General features: G+C 42.2%; 1 protein-coding gene across 2 annotated transcripts in view; it reads left to right on the forward strand.

The window, feature by feature from the left end:
• LOC116508172 (E3 ubiquitin-protein ligase TRIM37-like) overlaps nucleotides 1-18,988 on the forward strand; it is a 70,717-nt gene that overhangs the window by 41,616 nt on the left and 10,113 nt on the right. Inside the window, exons 19-22 of one of the 2 annotated variants that reach the window (XM_032216686.1) lie at nucleotides 4,633-4,827; nucleotides 9,013-9,306; nucleotides 10,910-11,041; nucleotides 18,454-18,634. In XM_032216686.1, coding sequence (XP_032072577.1) covers nucleotides 4,633-4,827; nucleotides 9,013-9,306; nucleotides 10,910-11,041; nucleotides 18,454-18,634 — 802 coding nt within the window. The remainder of the gene's footprint in view (nucleotides 1-4,632; nucleotides 4,828-9,012; nucleotides 9,307-10,909; nucleotides 11,042-18,453; nucleotides 18,635-18,988) is intronic. The other variant, XM_032216687.1, reaches the window with a different exon arrangement.

Consider the following 18,988-nt stretch of genomic DNA (forward strand, 5'->3'; position numbering starts at 1 on the left):
CAGATATGCCAGGTATACTATGGACAGCAGAGAATAGCATTCGTACTTTGATATTATAGTTCCGTTTATAACTGTCAAAATCCTTTTGTCACTTAGATAACAATCACTGGCATATGGCAGGCAAATTATACCTCTGACAGAATTTCTTGTGAGCTGGGAAAATTAATTTGTATTTAGCTGATTAATACCACCTCCCTTTACAACAGTAGAAATGGAGACATGAAGTCTCCGAGCAAAGTGATTGAATGCATTATTTAGGTTTTTAAATGTTTGATGTTGGTGAAATCCTCAGTTAATAGTCTCTGTAGCCCACTCATGTGAAAGGATCTCCCATTCTGTTCCTTTCTTGTTCTTAATCACCTGTTTTTAGGGAGCTTTAAAATGAGAATTTGACTTCCCAGTTAAATTACTCCATTATAAAATTAATTCTAGGCTACTTATCAACAGGGGTAATACTACCCAACTTTTCCTCTTCCTTTTTAAAGAAAGCTCATAATAAGGGAGACAAGAGACCTCCTAACTAACAATTTAAATATAGTTTAATAATGTAAACAATACTTTTATTGCTTTAAGTGTTTTTTAAGCCAAGGTGGTGCAGTGATTAGAGTGCAGTACTGCAGGCTACTTCAGCTGACTGCTAGCTGCAGTTTGGCCGTTCAAATCTCACCGGCTCAAGGTTTACTCAGCCTTCCATCCTTCCGAGGTGGGTAAAATGAGGACCCAGATTGTTGGGGGCAATATGCTGACTCTGTAAACCACTTAGAGAGGGGTGTAAATCTAAGTTTATTTTTTGAAGAGCCGAGGTGGCGCAGTGGTTAGGGTGCAATACTGCAGGCCACTTCAGCTGACTGTTATCTGCAGTTCAGCGGTTCAAATCTCACCGGCTCAAGGTTGACTCAGCCTTCCATCCTTCCGAGGTGGGTGAAATGAGGACCCAGATTGTGGGGGCAATATGCTGACTCTGTAAACCGCTTAGAGAGGGCTGAAAGCCCTATGAAGCGGTATATAAGTCTAACTGCTATTGCTATTGCTATTAATAGTTGTGAGGGGATGGTTGATTTTGTATTGGCTTCTGGATTTTTAACTTTGTTCCTGGATCTTCCTCAACATTATTTAATGACAGAATAACAGACTTGGAAGGTACCATGGAGGTCTTTTAGTCAAACCCCCTGCTCAGGCAGGAAAACCCTATATCATTTCAGACAAATGGTTGTCCAATCTCTTCTTAAAAACTTCCAGTGTTAGAACATCCACAACTTCTGAAGGAAAGATGATTTGATAGTCTGGTTTCAGCTATTCACTGATTGATACAGATTTCTTTATATCTTTATTTTTAAAGATGTTTAAATTGATCGTCCGTCAACAGGGAAAGGGTTCTTGTCTTTTCATTCTCCAAAGTTGGTGGAGCCAGCGGTCATACATGCATGGGTTAACTCAGTCAGTAACCAATAGAACTGAGTCTACCAAAGTGATGTCATCACCTCTGAGGAGCATGCTCCCGCTTTTTTAGACTCAGTTCGATTGGAACTGGCTGTGCTAATCGCTTTCTCCTCAGCTAATACTTAATAATTGATTACTTTAATTGGATTTAATTGGATTTCACTCAAACAAAGAAAGAAAATTACTTCTCTAAATTGGACTCTGGATTGGGCTCCTGTTAGGACTCGCAATAGCCCCTGGAGGCTGGAGAGTATTTGCCACGTTTCGTTCGAGGCTTGCCTTTAAATTGCCTCCGGGCTTCTGAGGCTTCCTCATTCAGCAGCGCTACCTGCAATAGCCCAGGTACCTGCCCAGGTACCTGTCTTGATACACGACACCAGGCGCGGAAGGGATGGACGCACTAAGGTACAGGTGGCCTCGCGGTCTCCTGTACGCCTTCCTTCCCTTTCCCCTAATACAGAGGGTGATTCGGAAAGTGATAGAGGAAGAGGCCGAGCTCATCCTAATCGCCCCCTATTGGCCGCACCATCCATGGTACGCGGACCTGATCAATCTTTCTGTGGAACCTCAGTGGCATCTACCAATGATTCCGTCCCTCCTTCATCAGGGCTCCATTCACCACCCCGACCTGCGCTGGCTATGCCTATCCGCTTGGAGGCTGAGCGGGCGGTCCTGAGGGCGGATAACCTTTCCGAGACTGTAATCCATACCATTCAGGCCTCTCGCTGCCCAGCTACCAACAGGATATACGAATCTACGTGGCAGACCTTCGTAGCTTGGTGCCTGGCTCGAGGGGAGCATCCTCTGAAGGCTGCGGTATCCCAGCTTCTGGACTTTTTACAACAGGGTCTTGATAAGGGACTATCTCCTAATACCTTGCGGCGGCAGGTGTCAGCTCTCTCCTCAGTTCTCTCTCTTCACTGAGATGAACCCCTCTCATTGCACCCTCACGTCCGCAGATTCCTTAAGGGGGCATCCAATCTCTGCCCTCCTGTCATGCACCAATTCCCCTCCTGGGATCTGACTCACGCTCAAGACTGCCTTTCTGGTGGCCATAACATCTGCGCGGAGGGTTTCAGAGCTGGCGGCCCTTTCCATCCGGTCTGACCTGTGTGTGTTCCACCCAGAGTGGGTGCTCCTTCGCGTGACCCCACTTTTGTCCTGAAAGTGAATTCAGCATTCCATCGCTCTCTGGATCTCACTCTTCCAAATTTCTGTCCTGCTCCATCTCACAGTCTGGAGCACAAATGGCACAAGCTAGGCGTCAGGCGTGCTCTTAAAACCTACATCGCCAAGACGGCAGTCTTCAGACGCAGCGAAGCCCTCTTCGTCTCTTTCCACCTTACCAACGAGGGGCTGAAAGCTTCTCCATCCATGATTGGACGATGAATCAGGTCTGCCATTGCTCAAACTTACATCACGCATCATCTCCCTCCTCCACCCAATATTACGGCTCATTCCATGCGCAGCGTGGCTACGTCAGCGGCGTGGACGCGGCAGGCCTCGGTGGAAGTGATCTGCAAGGCAGCCACCTGGTCTACTCCTAATTGTTTATACGACATTACAAGGTGGATCGATATGCATCGCCAGATGCAGCTTTCGGATGGCGAGTCCTCCAACAGGTTCTCCCTTCTTCCAGCTCCTAGGCCAGTCTCATGCCCTCCCAGGGACACGCCAGCTTTGATACATCCCATGCATGCCCGCTGTCTCCACCAACTTTGGAGAATGGGGCGTCGGTTCTTACCTGATACGCCCCTTCTCTGGGCAGGTGGAGACAGCGGTCATCCCCACCCTTGGGATCCTGGCCTACCTCGCAAGGGTGATCTGGGAGCATGTTGTATAGTCACTGGACAGGAAGCGATTGTTCACCGCACAGCAGTCTACTTATCTCCGTCATCAAGAAAAGCGGGAGGATACTCCTCAAAGGCGATGACATCACTTTGGTAGACTCAGTTCTATTGGTTACTGATTGAGTTAACCCACGCATGGATGACCGCTGTCTCCACCTGCCCAGAGAAGGGGCGAATCAGGTAAAAACCAACGCTCCATTCTTGTGATGGCACATATCCCACATTTAGCATCATTTGTTGATCTATCCATATCTAGCACCCCTGTTCTGGATTGCTAGAAAATCAGATTAACCAATCTTCATGTTTTGTAATTGTTGGGTATATAGATTCTACTTCCTCTTCTTAAGTTTCTAAATGTATAAAGAAACAAATATTCTGTCCTGCATTTCTGTCTTCAGAAGTACAAGATTTTGAGACCATGTTAGCAATAGCAGTAGCACTTAGATTAACAGAGTTGGAAGGGATCTTGCAGGTCATCTAGTCCAACCCCCTGCCCAAGCAGAAGACCCCTACATCTGCCTCTATCTAGGATCAAACTTACAACCTTTTAGTTGTGAGGCGAGAACTCCACCTCTAGGCCACAGAGATGATGATGATGATGATTGATACAATAATACAATAGCAGAGTTGGAAGGGATCTTGGAGGTCTTCTAGTCCAACCCCCTACCTAGCCAGGAAACCCTGTACCGTTTCAGACAAATGGCTATCCAACATCTTCTTAAAGACTCCCAGTGTTGAGGCATTCACAACTTCTGGAGGCAACTTCTGTTCCACTGATTAATTGTTCTCCCTGTCAGGAAATTTCTCCTTAGTTCTAAGTTGCTTCTCTCCTTGATTAGTTTTGTATATACCGCTTTACAGTCCATTACAGCCCTCTCTAAGCGGTTTACAGAGTCAGCATATTGCCCCCCCTAACAATCTGGGTCCTCATTTTACGCACCTCAGAAGGATGGAAGGCTGAGTCAACCTTGAGCCTGGTGAGATTCAATCTGCTGGAAGCCAGTGATCAGCAGAAGTAGCCTGCAGTACTGCATTCTAACCACTGTGCAACTGTGGCGCTAGGCTATTTTGTGAGAGAAAAAATCTCATGTTTCTCCACAAAATACCCTAATAAGTAATTTTCTTATTTCTCTATGGGTCTGTTTTAGGTACAGGTTTGCTAGTGTTAACAGTTCATTTCACTGTTATTGGCAATGCTAATAAGATTATCCAAATTTAGCTGACATCTAAGAACTACTGAGTGTCTAAAATCATTGCAAACTACTACTCATCTTGCTTTTTCCTCTTTCTCCTCCTCCTCCTCCTCCTCCTCCTCCTCCTCCTCCTCCTCCTCCTCCTCTAGGTGGGAGCCATGCATACCGCACAACAGCCAGCCATTTATCAAGGCGAGGAAGTGCCCTCACTTCTGCCAGTAGCAGCTTGCTTGATATAGATCCCTTGATATTAATACATTTGCTGGACCTGAAAGACAGAAATGGGATGGAAAACCTGTGGGGTCTACAGCCACGCCCACCTGCCTCACTTTTGCAGAACAGAGGTGAGTAGGGAAAATGAGGGGACAGAAAGCTTTATGAAGAAGCTTTCACCCTTTCTAGGGTGAGACTAAAAATTAGACCCATCGTTTCTCACTTTGGGAATCCCCCTCAAAGGGGCTGATTTTCTTGACAATTATTGTTAAGATGTGATTCATGACAATATTTTAACAACTATGCGGTTTTGGCAATATCACCATAGGGATCCTGTACATTCTTTTAGCCTAGCAGAGTTTTTACTTTTGATTTTAATTAACTTGATTGAGACATAAATTGTGCCTTAAAACAGCCTTCCTCAACCATTCCTGGTTGGTCCAGCTCTGGGGAGAGGTGGGGGGGGGAGAGGGGATGGTTTTGTGCTATGGGCATAAAACACACTTCTTCATTTGTGTGAGCGGCATGTGAGGGCCCCCACCACTCGTGCATGTGGGGCTGCAAGTGCCGGTGCCAAATAGGCCATTAGTGGGTCGCAGCCCACAGGTTAGGAACCCCAACCTTAAAAGGTTGCTGCTTCTTGTTCTTAGGAAAGGGCAAGGAAATTGTAGGTCATTGCTAGCCTTTCTCTCTCAGGTTTTTGTCTTCTTCCAATCTCCTCTAAAAATCATCCCTCATAAACCCTCCTCCCACATCACTTCTCTTCCTCCTTCACCTTTTCCTTCACCTTCTCCTTCCTTCCTTCCTTCCTTCCTTCCTTCCTTCCTTCCTTCCTTCCTTCCTTCCTTCCTTCTCCGTGGTAGGGTATCTTTGATGTTGTATCTCCGTCTTCTGGATCTGCCTTGTGTTCTTTGACCTGGAAATCACAGATCTGAAACATTATTTTCATATTACTTAGGATTAGGTTGGCAGTGGCACTTGACGAATGAAAAATATCTGGGATGGTATGAATGAACTTTGGGATTTATTGATAAATAGGTTTGAATGAATTTGCTTACCTTTTAAAATGTCACCCCCTCCCATCTTTTTTAAGTAGCCCATTTAAGGAAAAAAAAGCTGTGGTTTCTCTTTTTTAAATACAAGCAGGTAGTTTTTCATAGCTACCTTCCATTTTTTAAAAAAATGAACATTAGATAGTCGTGAGTATATAAATAATATTGCATGCTACCCTGCCTCCATGGGTTTTCTTTTTCTGGGTCTTGTGGAAGTACTTAGAGTTTAATTAGACATTTAATGTATTACGTACAGACTCTCTGCCTTCTTTGTTTTAACCTCTTTCCCCGTCTTTATTTTATATTTATTTATTTATTCAGTGAATTTATTTGCCACCCATCTTGTAGCAAACTACTTTTATTCCGCTCTCTTGGTGTAACACTACATGCAGCTCCCAGCCCCTAAAAACTCTCTTCTCCTGCAACTCCATCAGGCCTTTGTTTCTAGCTTTATCCATGCCAGAAATAGGAGGGGGGTGGAGGAAAGGAGAGGAGAAAGAGCCAGAAATAGGACTCTTTAAACAGTTGAATAGATCTTTTCCTTCCCTGTGATATTTTTAGGATCTTCCACAGACTCGGCTGCCTGACTTTTTCCCTTAACCTTTTTATTTCTTTAATACAGGTCTGTCCCTAACCGGAAGCAGGGAAAAATTAGCTAAAGCAAACACTCTGGTTATGCTACTTTTATGCAATTTATTGCAGATTTGTCCTCCAGAGAGGCGCCTTTATGTTTGGTAGAAAAATCCATCTAGTTTGGGTCCATTACTGAAATGCTATTGCGGTGTAATAATATCTCAGGTAATGGGGCTACACGCCATTTGGATACTGCAAGGTAGTTGCAGTCCAACGTTATAATCTCTAGTGAGCCATTTTAAATTTGATTTTCTTTTAGGGGAGTATTTTTATTATTATTTTTGCTATAAATTAGCTTTTTCTCACTTGGGAGCCTCACAACAGTTAGTGAAACTGCAGTCTGCATGTCCTTGCATTCCTGAAGCCCTCCATCATCCTTTTCCTAACTGATCATTTGCAAAGCATTTTGATATTGCTTCATTTAGAATAGAATGGAATTCTTTATTGGCCAAGTGTGATTTGGACACACAAGGAATTTGTCTTTGGTGCATATGGTCTCAATGTACATAAAAATACATTCATCAAGGATCATAAGATACAACACTTAGTGATAGTCATAGGATATTAAATAAGCTATCAAATCCCACTAGGGAACTAAACAAAACAATATAAATCGTAAAGATTCAAGCAACAAGGTTATAGTCATAGGTAGAACAGGAGAGAGGTAATAGGAAGGGTGAGAAGAATAAGAGTAATACAATCTTGGTAATAGTTTGACAGTGGTGTGGGAATCAGTTGTTTAGCAGAGTGATGGCATGGGAGGAAAACTGTCCTTGTGTCTAGTTGTTCTGGGGTGCAATGCCCTATAGCAATGGTCTCCAACCTTGGCAACTTTAAGACCTGTGGACTTCAACTCTCAGAGTTCCTCAGCCAGCAAAGCTGGCTGAGGAACTCTGGGAGTTGAAGTCCACAAGTCCTAAAGTTGCCAAGGTTGGAGACCACTGCCCTACAGCACCGTTTTGAGGGTAGAAGTTGAAACAATTTATGTCCAGGGTTCCAGGGGTCTCTAGATATTTCCACAGCCCTCTTTTTGACTCATGCAGTGTACAGGTCCTCTATGGAAGGCAGGTTGGTAGCCATTGTTTTTTCTAATTTGATTCTAAATACAATTTTAATTTGATACTAAATATACCCTAGTAAATTTAATCCATTAAACATTATGGATGAGCAATCAGAGAATGAAGTCTCAACTAGTGTTCGGGTCTGGTATAAGGCTTTGGTGAGCAATACATTGCTAAAAGAAATTATGTACTTAGTACCGATACTTAGACGTAGCTACACCTCTGCAGTACAGGGCATTGGGCAACAGTTGCTCTCCAACAATTTGAGATCTCATTGAATTGCACCTATTGTTTTGCCAGTGGTAGAATAAGTTTTATGGGGCCCTTGGTGCTTTCTGAGCTTGGCTATATCCTTGCAGATGTTTCATTACCCAATTGTAGGTGGTCCTCGACTTACAACAGTTCATTTAGTGACCCTTCCAAGTGACAACGGCACTGAAAAAAGTGACTTAGGACCATTTTTCACCCTTAGGACCATTACAGCGTTCCCCAGGGTCACGTGATCAGAATTCGGATGCTTGGCAACTGACTTATTTATGACGGTCACAGCATCTCTGGGTCACACAATCCCCTTTTGTGACCATACGGCAAGCAAAGTCAACGGGGAAGCCAGATTCACTTAACAACCGTGTCACTAACTTAACAACTTCAGAGCTTCAATTAACAATTGGCAAGAAAGGTCGTAAAATGGGGCAATACTCACTTAATAAATGTCTCACTTAGCAAATGAACTTTTGGGCTCAGTTGTGGTGGTAAGTCGAGGATTACCTGCAGGTAACATCATTAGTGCTGAAAAGGAGTTGGGGTTTGCTCTCTGCTTGCCTTATCCATGTTGTTGGTAATATTCTTCATGATTCCTTGATTAGGGTGTTGTTTATTGTTAACTTGTTTGTCTGAATTGGTAGTTCCTTGACTGGGATATTGTTTATTGCTTGAACAACATGAATCTTGGTGTTTTGGGGCATCAAGTTTTTAGCCCAATGCCCAACCTTTCTTTATTTCTTTAAATTGAATGTATATGCTATCAACTCATAAAGCATTTGCATGTCTGTTATAAGTTGCCATGGTGAGGAAAGGGGGGGAGCGCATTCCACGCATACCTTCAGCTAGAGTCGGATCTCAGCTTACTACAGCTTGTGGGGTGTGCACTTCATTGGAGAATGTGATTTATGGCACAGACTGAGGGGAGGGAAGAAACGTGAGCAAAGTTCAGCCATAATTTAAATGAGGTCAGATCTGACTGCAGTGGGGTATTGCCAAAATGGTGTTCCTAATAAATGACTGGATTTCTTTTGGAACTTGGCTCGAGGCTCATGAATTAATTAGGGCATCTTTCAGAAATCTGACATATGCCACCTGCCTTGCTGTTAAGGGATTCTGTACGAATGAGACCTTCCTCCCATCTTATCCAAGTTTAGGACTAGCAATGACAGAGTTCTGTGGAAGTTAAACCCTATCACTAAGGCCAATATCCCCTATGGATGCTATCATGAGGTGCCCTTGAAACATTTTTGGAGAGCTTAACCATTCTTCCCCTTTCCTCTCTGTTAACCCTCCTGCTCTTTAACAGAGAAAGACCACCGGAGGCACCAGGCTATGTGGCGTGTCCCACCAGACTTGAAAATGCTGAAGAGGTTGAAGAGTCAGATGGCTGAAGTACGGAGTAAAATGTCTGATGTCAAGAACCAGCTGTCCGAGGTTCGGAGTAGCAACACCAGCTCCTCGGATGGGCAGGCCACGTACGCCTTCCCTGGTGACCAGGGAGCTTTGGCGGTTTGTGGGACAGAAGGCTACAAGCAGCTGCAGGAACTTGGGAGGGAGCTGCTGACAAAATCATCCCTCTCTAGCTGCTATATTCGGAATTGTAAGTGGAAAGGGGTTTAGTCATCACTTCTGTAAGAAGGGAGCCATTTACCGACTCTGTTCTGTGCAGACGTGATTATGCCTGCTTTGAAAAAGTGCTGATTTCAAATGAACATAGACTTTTCAATCCCATATACTTTGAGAACAGACAGAGACTGAATGCTGGGAAGATTAAATCTGCTTTAGCCAAAGCATTGATTGCTGATGGCCGTTGCGTTAATGCTGCACTTTTCACATTGACATTTACAGTCGTTCCTTTAGTGACCATTCGATGTTACAGTGGCACTGAAAAAAAGTGAGTTATTGACTGGTTTCCACGGTTACGACCATTGCAGCATCCCCATGGTCACCTGTCAAAATTTGGGTACTTGGCAATTTGCATATATTTATGATACTTGCATTGTCCTGGAGTCATGTGATCACCTTTTGTAACCTTCCCAGCCAACCCAAGCAAAGTCAGTGAGGAAGATGAAGGGATGGATGGATGATAGATAGACAGATAGCTGAGAGATAGATAGAGAAATAGCTAGATGATAGGTAGGTAGGTAGGTAGGTAGGTAGGTAGGTAGGTAGGTAGGTAGGTAGATAGATAGATAGATAGATAGATAGATAGATAGATAGATAGATAGATAGATAGATAGATAAGATAGATAAGATAGATAAAGATAAGAGAGCAACAGCATTTAGGCTTCTATACCGCTTCATATTATTTTTACTGTCATCTCTAAGCAGTTTTTACAGCTGCTTGCACCCAACAATCTGGGTCCTCATTTTACCGACCTCAGAAGGATGGAAGGCTGAGTCAACCTTGAGCCTTATGAGATTCGATCTGCCAAATTGCCAGCAGTAAGCAGAAGTAGCCTGCAGTACTGCACTCTAACCACTGCACCACAGTGGCTCTTTTTGATAGACAGACAGACAGACAAGAGATAGAGAAAGAGATGGTAGGTAGGTAGGTAGGTGGGTAGGTAGGTAGGTAGGTAGGTAGGTAGGTAGATGATAGATAGATAGATAGATAGATAGATAGATAGATAGATAGATAGATAGATAGATAGATAGATAGATAGATAGATCTTATTAATCTTTTAGTCTGGCCTATTCCTTTCAATAAGATATACCCTTCAGTCTTTACATTCTGTTTAGGTTTTGGCTACCAGGTGACATTAAATTGTATTCACCTTCCTGCATTAATTTTTCTGGTTTGTCTTGTCTGTTCCCTGTACTCTGTGCATTTTGTGCGCATGGTATGGATAGTAAATAATAACATGTAGCAATAACACAGTTTCACAAACTTAGTAAATTCCAGATATGTATACTGGAATTCTCATCAATGGCCACATTGGCTCAGGAATTTTGAGAGTTAATTCCCAGGCATTAGGAAGATACTAGGGTTGTGAACCACCAAATTATATATGGGAGCCTCAATTAAGGAAGAAAATGCCCATCTTTGAGCTGAGACAAAATATCTTGTTTTGAAAGTTCTAAAATAATGGTAACGATAAGGGGTGATCTCTCTTTTAAGTCTCAGCCAGATATACCTTATGTCTCTCTTTTTAAAATGTTATTTGTATTTAAAGCTGAATTATTATTTTTTAATCCTGCAGCCGCAAATAAGAAACACAGTTCAACTAAAGGTGGTCGCTCAGGAGCAGCAGGCAGCCTCTCTTTGCGAAGAGCAATGGATTGTGGGGATGGAAATATTCTTTTGAAGCCAGGCTGTCAACTTTCCTCTGAAGGTATAAACATATTTGTGGAATATGTGTGCATTTGAATGCTATTTTGCTGCTGGTGAGTTTTAGATTCTTGCTCTTCTTTTTTTAAAATAAATGTTTATTTTAAACACATAAACACATCAACAAAAACAAACACATGGCTTAAAACAACATAGGAACTAGAAGTTCCATCATATATCATAGAGCAGTTCCGTATCGGTTTCTTTAGTGTTTTCCCTCCTGTACATTTCTATCTTACATTCATGGTCCCCTTATTCATTATCCATTTTTATGTACTATTCTATATTTATTTATACTTAGCTATTTATAACAAAATATTGTTTACCTATATTATGATATTCTTACTATCATTTAATTACTCTACCTTAACTTATCTTTACTGACTCCTATCTTATTACTATGTCCTTACTTTCTACTACATCGTTATTTAACATTTCCCTATTTCTTATTTCTGTCCTCTAACCATTTATACCATTTCCCCCAAATTAAATAATATTCTGATTCCTCCTTTCCTCGTATTTCCTTCGTCAATTTGTCCATCTCGGCACATTCTAAAACCTTTCTTATCACCACCTCTTCTTTTGGTACTACATTGTTCTTCCAATTTTGGGCGTACGTTATTCTAGCCGCAGTTATAATATGTAGGATTAGATACAGTATTTCTCTGCTATACCTTTTTGTGGTTATACCTAATAAAAATACTTCCGGCTTCCAGTCTATATGATCCCCCCTTATTTCTTTGAGCCATTTTTAATTTTGGTCCAGAATTTTTTCGCCATCTCGCATGTTCACCACGTATAGTAATAAGTCCTGTATGATTTTTTTGCACTTCCAACACGTTGGTGGTATATTTGGGAACATCTTCACAAGCCTCGCAGGAGGGAGGTGCCATCTATAAAACATCTTCTACTGGTTTTGTATGCTGCCCACATGGTCAATTTCAAATTTATTTCCCAAAGTTTTCCCCATTTTTCCAGCTCTATATTATAGATTCTTGCTCTTCTATATATGGGTTTTTCCTGTGGTTGCTGTTAGAGCAGTTACAATAGAACATAAAGCAAAACACCTATGATTGCAGGATGAAATGCCCGCAGAATTATTTAAAGTTGGAGAAGAGCCAACAGCTTTTTGTCAAACACAGGTAGTCCTCAACTTACGATCACAATTGCGCCCAAAATCTCTGTTGCTAAATGAGGAATTTTGTTAAGCCCCATTTTACCACTTTTCATTTTGCCACATTCGTTAAACGAATCGCTGCAGTTGTTAATTTACCGTATTTATCGGCGTATAACACGCAGTTTTAAAACTAAAATTGTAAGCTGAAACCCTGCCTGCGTGTTATACGCCGATACTGCGCGTTATACGCCGGGTCCACTGTTCCCTCTAAGGTGCGCGGCCGCAAGAAACCCCCGCGCAGAGGTTTCTAACTCCCGCGCAGAGGTTTCTTTCAAAGCAAACGTGGGGAAGTCCTTTGCAGGCAGCTAGAACTGGCTGCCTGCAAAGGACCTTCCCAAACTTGTTTCAGCGGCAGCTCTCAGCCTGGCGGCAGCGTCACACAGACTGTGGAAGGAGGGGGAGGAGGAGGGAACTAAAGAGAGCTTTTACCGAGTCTGCGCCCCACAGCCAGGACTGTCCTTGCGCCCCTCAAGCCGCGTTTCTTCCCCGCAAAGCCCTTCGGGCAACCCGAGAGTTCCGCTTGACGCCAGAAGGGCTTTGCAGGAAGAAACGCGGCGTTTCTTCCTGCAAAGCCCTTCTGGCGCCAAAAGGAACTCTCGGGTTGCCCGAAGGGCTTTGCGGGGAAGAAACGCGGCTTGAGGGGCGCCAGGACAGTCCTGGCTGTGGGGCGCAGACTCGGTAAAAGCTCTCTTTAGTTCCCTCCTCCTCCTCCTCCTCCTCCTCCTCCTCCTCCTTCTTTCTGGAGCCCCTTCCTCAAAGATTTGGTACCAAAGCAATGGCGGTGAGGAAGTTGTGTCTTTTGGATTTTGCACTGTTGTCTTTTCAATGGTTCTCAGACTGGTTGAACCTTTAGCAGCTGGGGTGATATTCTTTACTGTTAAGGTTACAATTGGATGTGTTGGACAAATCTTAAAAGATGAAACTTTTATTAAAACGTTTGACTTAACTAAAAACGTCTTCCTTTTTCTTCTTCTTCTTAAATATGATTTATTTATTTATTTTTACTTCAGAAGTTTGATGACCATTGTACAAACTAATCCAACCTAAATGTAGAGGAGGAGAAGAAGGGGGGGGGATTTAAAAAGAGCAGAGGAAAAAGAAAAGAAAGCATGAAGAAAACATAAAGAAAACATAAAGAAAGGGATGGGAGGGAGGGAAGGAAGGAAGGCACTTTATGTTGAAACAGAAAATATTATATAAGGAAGAAAATGGAAATAACTTAGGAAGGAAGGAAGGAAGGAATTGCACTTAATATTGAAGGAAAAGAGAATGAAGGAAAAAGTATTGGAAGGATTGAAAGAAGGAAGGAGGAACAAAGAATTACACTTAATATTGAAATGGAAAAGAAAATATAATGAATGAAAGAAGAAGTATAGGAAGGGAAGGAAGGAAGAAAGAAAGAAACAAAGACTGTTGAAACAGAAAAGATAATATAAGGAAGAAAATGGAAAGACGTATAGGAAGGAAGGAAGGAAAAAAGGAAGACAATGTTGAAATGGAAAAGAATATAAGGAAGAAAATGGAAAAAAGTATAGGAAGAAAGGAAGAAATGTACTTAATATTGAAACAGACAAGGGAATGAAGGAAAAAATATTGGAAGGATTGAAAGAAGGAAGAAAGAATGGAAGGAACAAAGACAATGTTGAAATGGAAAAGAATATAAGGGAAAAAATGGAAAAATGTTAGGAAGGAAGAATTACACTTAATATTGAAACAATTGAATATAATGAAGGAAAAGGAAACAGGAATAAGGGAGAGACGGAGGACTTCAGCTCCCAGAATTTCCCTGGCTGAAGAATTCTGGGAACTGAAGTCCACCCCTTGTAAAGTGACCAAGGCTGGGAAAAGAATCCACACTAGTAGGGACAATGCAAGCTATGCTTCACCCCGTCAGTCCATCTTAGCGTGCAAGAAAGACATCAGACAACGCCATAGTTGCTATGGTAGCATTTGGCTATGCGCAGCGATGCTCTCCTGGTCTTTATGGGTGGGAGGGGGGCAGTTGAGCTATGATGCTAATCCCCTCGTGGGAACACAGAGGGTGGGAGAAGAGAACCAAAGAACTTCAAACTCCAAGGTTCTGGAGTGGAGAATAAGGGGATCAACTTTGTCTAAATGATATTGACATATAAAGAACGGTTGTAGGAACTGGGTATGTCCAGTTTGATGAAAAGAAGGACTAGGGGAGACATGATAGCAGTCTTCCAATATCTCAGGGCCCAGGGTTGCTCCAAAGAAGAGGGAGTCAAACTATTCTCCAAGGCACCTGAAGGCTGGACAAGAAGCAATGGATGGAAACTAATCAAGGAGAGAAGCAACCTAGAACTAAGGATAAATTTCCTGACAGTGAGAACAATTAACCAATGGACCAACTTGCCTCCAGAAGTTGGGAATGCTCCAACACTGGAAGTTTTAAAGAAGATTTTGGATAACCGTTTGTCTTAAGTAGTGTAGGGTTTCCTGCCTAGGCAGGGGGTTGGACTAGAAGACCTCCAAGGTCCCTTCCAATTCTATTTCTATTGTATTCTCTATATTCTATTCTTTCTCTGTTCTATTCTAATCTCTTCTGAACTAAATGTTTATCTAGAACTCAAATAAATAGCTGCTTTTTGGTTTTATTTTTTTTAATATTTATCAGTCTCTCTTTTATTCCATACTTCTGGTTGAAAGACTATTCTATGTCATGCTAAACAAATGCATATTCTAGTGGCGGCGGGAGCTCGTTGGCATCTTCAGCAGCAGCCCTGCCTCCTGTGAAAAAACCGAAGATGGAGCAGATCCACGCAGATGACGTTGCTGCAACATGACTGGAGGAGGAATTCTGGGAGTTGAAGTCCACAAGGCTTAAAGCTGTCAGGTTTGAAGACCCCTGGGGTTTTTTTCCTAAAGGGTTAGGGGTGCGAGGGTCTTGTAACTTGACAGCTTTAAGACTTGCACGCTTCAATGCCAGAGTTTCTGAGCCAACATTTTGGTTGCTAAGCAGGACCGTTGTTAAGTGATACTGATATTATATAACACTTTTAATTAAGCGGGTACCTTGAATAAACATAACTTTGAGTTTCAAATAATACTGATTTCGTTGTTGTCTTAGGTGACATCTGTGAAAAAAATTCAGGTGCTCAGGCATGAAAATGTGCCGCTCAAACACTATACTTTTCCGCTCACACTGAAAAAAAATTAGAGGGAACATTGGTGGGGAAGTGAAGTGGCAGAGGGGGAAATGAACCGCATGTCTGACGGTAACTTTTATTGTTTAAACAGCCATAGGTAAAATACTGTATATCCCTGATGGAATCAAGACAGAAGCGTTCAGCATATACAGCTGCTTTCAAGTTAAAAGTTGTAGAATATGCCAAGCAACATGGGAATAGGGCTGCAGCAAGGCATTTTGGAGAGCCACCAACAGAATGCACAATACGAGAGTGGCGAAAAAATGTCGAAAAAATCAAGATGTTACCAAAATCAAAATGTGCTTTGCGCAGTGGCATAACGAAATGGCCACAACTAGAAAGTAAAGTGAAGGAATTCGTCCTGAACCAAAGAAAAGCAGGCATTGCTTTATCAACAAAAATGCTGACTTTTGAAGCTGTGAAAATCAGCAAAGAGCTGCAAATCCAGGATTTTAAAGGGACAACGTCATGGTGCCAAAGATTTATGAAGAGGCATGACCTTCGGATGCGAACAAGAACAAGGATTGCCCAGCGTATGCCAGATGATTATGAGGAAAAGATAATACATTTTCATAGATTTATTATCAATGCAAGAAAAAGACAAAATTTTGAAATGGGTCAAATCGGCAACATGGACGAAGTTCCCCTCACTTTCGATGTTCCTTCAAATAAAACTGTGGATTCAAAAGGTACTAAAACAGTAACAATTAAAACTTCAGGGCATGAAAAAAATCGTTACACTCTTGTTCTTGCCTGCACTGCAGATGGAAATAAGCTGCCTCCATTGGTAATTTTTAAAAGAAAAACGTTACCAAAGGAGAGAATTCCTAGTGGCGTACAAGTGCATGTTCATCCAAACGGATGGATAGATGAAGAAGGCATGAAGCTTTGGATTAAACATGTGTGGGGGAAGCGCCCAGGTGCTTTGTTAAAGAAGCCATGCTTATTGGTATTGGACGCATTTAGATCTCATCTTACAGAAAGAACAAAGGCGGAGTTTCAAAAGTTCAAAACTCATATAGCAGTTATTCCAGGCGGACTGACCTCACAATTACAGCCATTAGATGTTTGCATTAACAAGCCCTTCAAAGCTTTTATGCGTGAAGAGTGGAATAAATACATGTGTGATGAAACTCAACATGAATTTACAAATTCTGGGCGAATGAAAAGACCTAGCATTTCAAAAGTGTGTCAGTGGGTGAAAACATCATGGGACGCAGTCAAAGAAGATATTGTTATCAACTCTTTTAAGAAATGTGGCATAAGCAATGCTTTGGATGGGGAAGAAGACGAACTGATCTATGAAGACAGTGAAAGCAGTGAAAGCAGTGCTCAGTTTGATTTTGAGGATACAAGTGAAGATGAGGAAGAGTTTTTTGGTTTTCCAAAAAGCAGTGATTCTGATTAAGTTTTTTTGCTCAAAGAGGTGTTTTTTCATTTCATATTTGCCTTTTAAGAGGAGTTAATGTTATAATTCATGTTCTAATGTTATAAATTTTAATCCAACATTAAGTTCCGAGCTTCCAAGTCATTTATTTTTAATGAAAAAAAATTTTACTCAAATTTTTGTGTTAAAATGGGGGATGCGTGTTATACGCCGGTGCGTGTTATACGCCGATAAATACGGTAGTCACCGGGTTGTTAAGTGAATCTGGATTCCCTGCTGACTTGGCTTGTTGAAACATCGCAGAAGGGGATCACATGACCCAGGGGGAACACTGCAACTGTCATAAATACGAGTCGGTTGCCAAGTTTCTGAATGCTGATCAAATTACTGTGGGGATGCTGCAATGGTCATAAGTGTGGAAAATAGTTGTAAGTCATTTATTTCAGTGCCATTGTAACTTATGTAAACGGTCATAAGCGAACTGTTGTAAGTTGAGGATTATCTGTGGTGAGCAAAAAGGCTGTATGGTTCAGAGATTGAAAAAAGATTAGTTTACAGTGTGTACATATAAAGGGAAAAAATATTCAGATGTTGCCCACCCATCCAATGATACACCATTACAGATAGTCCTTGTCTTACAACCATTCGTTTAGTGATTGTTTGAAGTTATAACGGCACTGAAAAAGTGACTTTTTCACACTTACGACTGTCGCGGGATCACCCTAGTAGAAGGATCAAACTTAGGGGACTTGGGAACCTAATTCATATTTATGATGGTTGCAGCGTCCCAAGATCATGCTTAATGAGAGGCCAGATTTGCTTAATGACTGCAAGAGTCACTTAACAACTGCAATGATCTGCTTAAGAACTGAGGCAGAAAAGGTCGTAAAATGGGTCAAAGGTCACGGTGGCGTAGTGGTTAGAGTGCAGTAATGCAGGCTAATTTTGCTGATCACCGGCTGCCAGCAGCTTGGCAGATCGAATCTCATCAGGCTCAAGGTTGACTCAGCCTTCCATCCTTCTGAAGTGGGTAAAATGAGCACCCGGATTGTTGGGGGCAAGAGGCTGACTTTGTAAAAACTGCTTAGAGAGATCTGTAAGAGTACTGTGAAGCGGTATATAAGTATTATTGATATTGTTCTCTTCCTTCCTTCCTTCTTTCCTCCCCCACCCCTCCCTCTCTGGTAGCGAAGTGCTTAAAATGCAGTATTGCAGGCTAACCTCTGCCCACAGCCAGGAAGTTTGATCCTGACTGACTCAAGGTTGACTCACCCTTCTGTCCTTCCGAAGTGGGTAAAATGAGGACCCAGATTGTTGGGCAAAATAGGCTGACTCTGTAAACTGCTTAGAGAGGGCTGTAGAGCACTGTGAAGTGGTATATACAAGTCTAAGTGCTATTGCTGTTAACAATTGCCTTTGTTTAGAAATGAAAATTTTGGGCTCAGTTAAGGTAAACTGAGGACTAATCTGCATTTATGCTGCACAAGGCTTTCCATGTTGTTGCTGACAGATCCGATAGAATTAAACCTAATTTGCATCTGAAACCAACAGGGATGGAAAACAAAATCCTGCCTTTTCCCAGGTACGACTTGCTTGTGGCAGATATGTATTATGTATTAGATGTGTATTTTTCAAGATTGGAAAAAGCATCATGAGAACCCTTTCTTGTTTTTTTCCCCCAGGTTGCCTAGGAAACTCAAAGCCCAGCAGTCGGCGTACCTCCCCGAGATCTTTGGCTTGTGCTTCAGACCCCCTGGCTAATTCTGAAGAGAGAATATGTGAGGTTTCCGATTCCAATGTTGGTGCTTCTGCTTTAAATGGCATAGCTGCTGGGGAAAAGGCCAGGAAAGGAATAGCGGTGGGGTAAGTTTGGTGTGACTGGGAAAAGAACATACGGGTAGTCCTTGGCTTTACAACCACAATTGAGCCCAACATTTTTGTTCCTAAGTGAAACATTTTTTAAGAGAACTTCGCCCCATGTTACGACCTTTTGTGCCATATTTGTTAAGAGAATCACTGGAGTTGTTGAGCAATATGGTTATTAAATGAATCTGGCTTCCCCATTGACTTGGCAGGGTGCAAGGGGGGATCCGGTGATCCCGAGACACTGCAACTGTCATAAGTACGAGTCAGTTCTAAACTCCTTAATTTTGATCACATGACCACAACAGTGGTTGGTTCCGGGTGATATGGCCCGGTACGGCCGTATCAGTAGTA

The sequence above is a fragment of the Thamnophis elegans genome, chromosome 4 (genome assembly GCF_009769535.1).
Source record: "Thamnophis elegans isolate rThaEle1 chromosome 4, rThaEle1.pri, whole genome shotgun sequence".
NCBI lineage: Eukaryota > Metazoa > Chordata > Lepidosauria > Squamata > Colubridae > Thamnophis > Thamnophis elegans.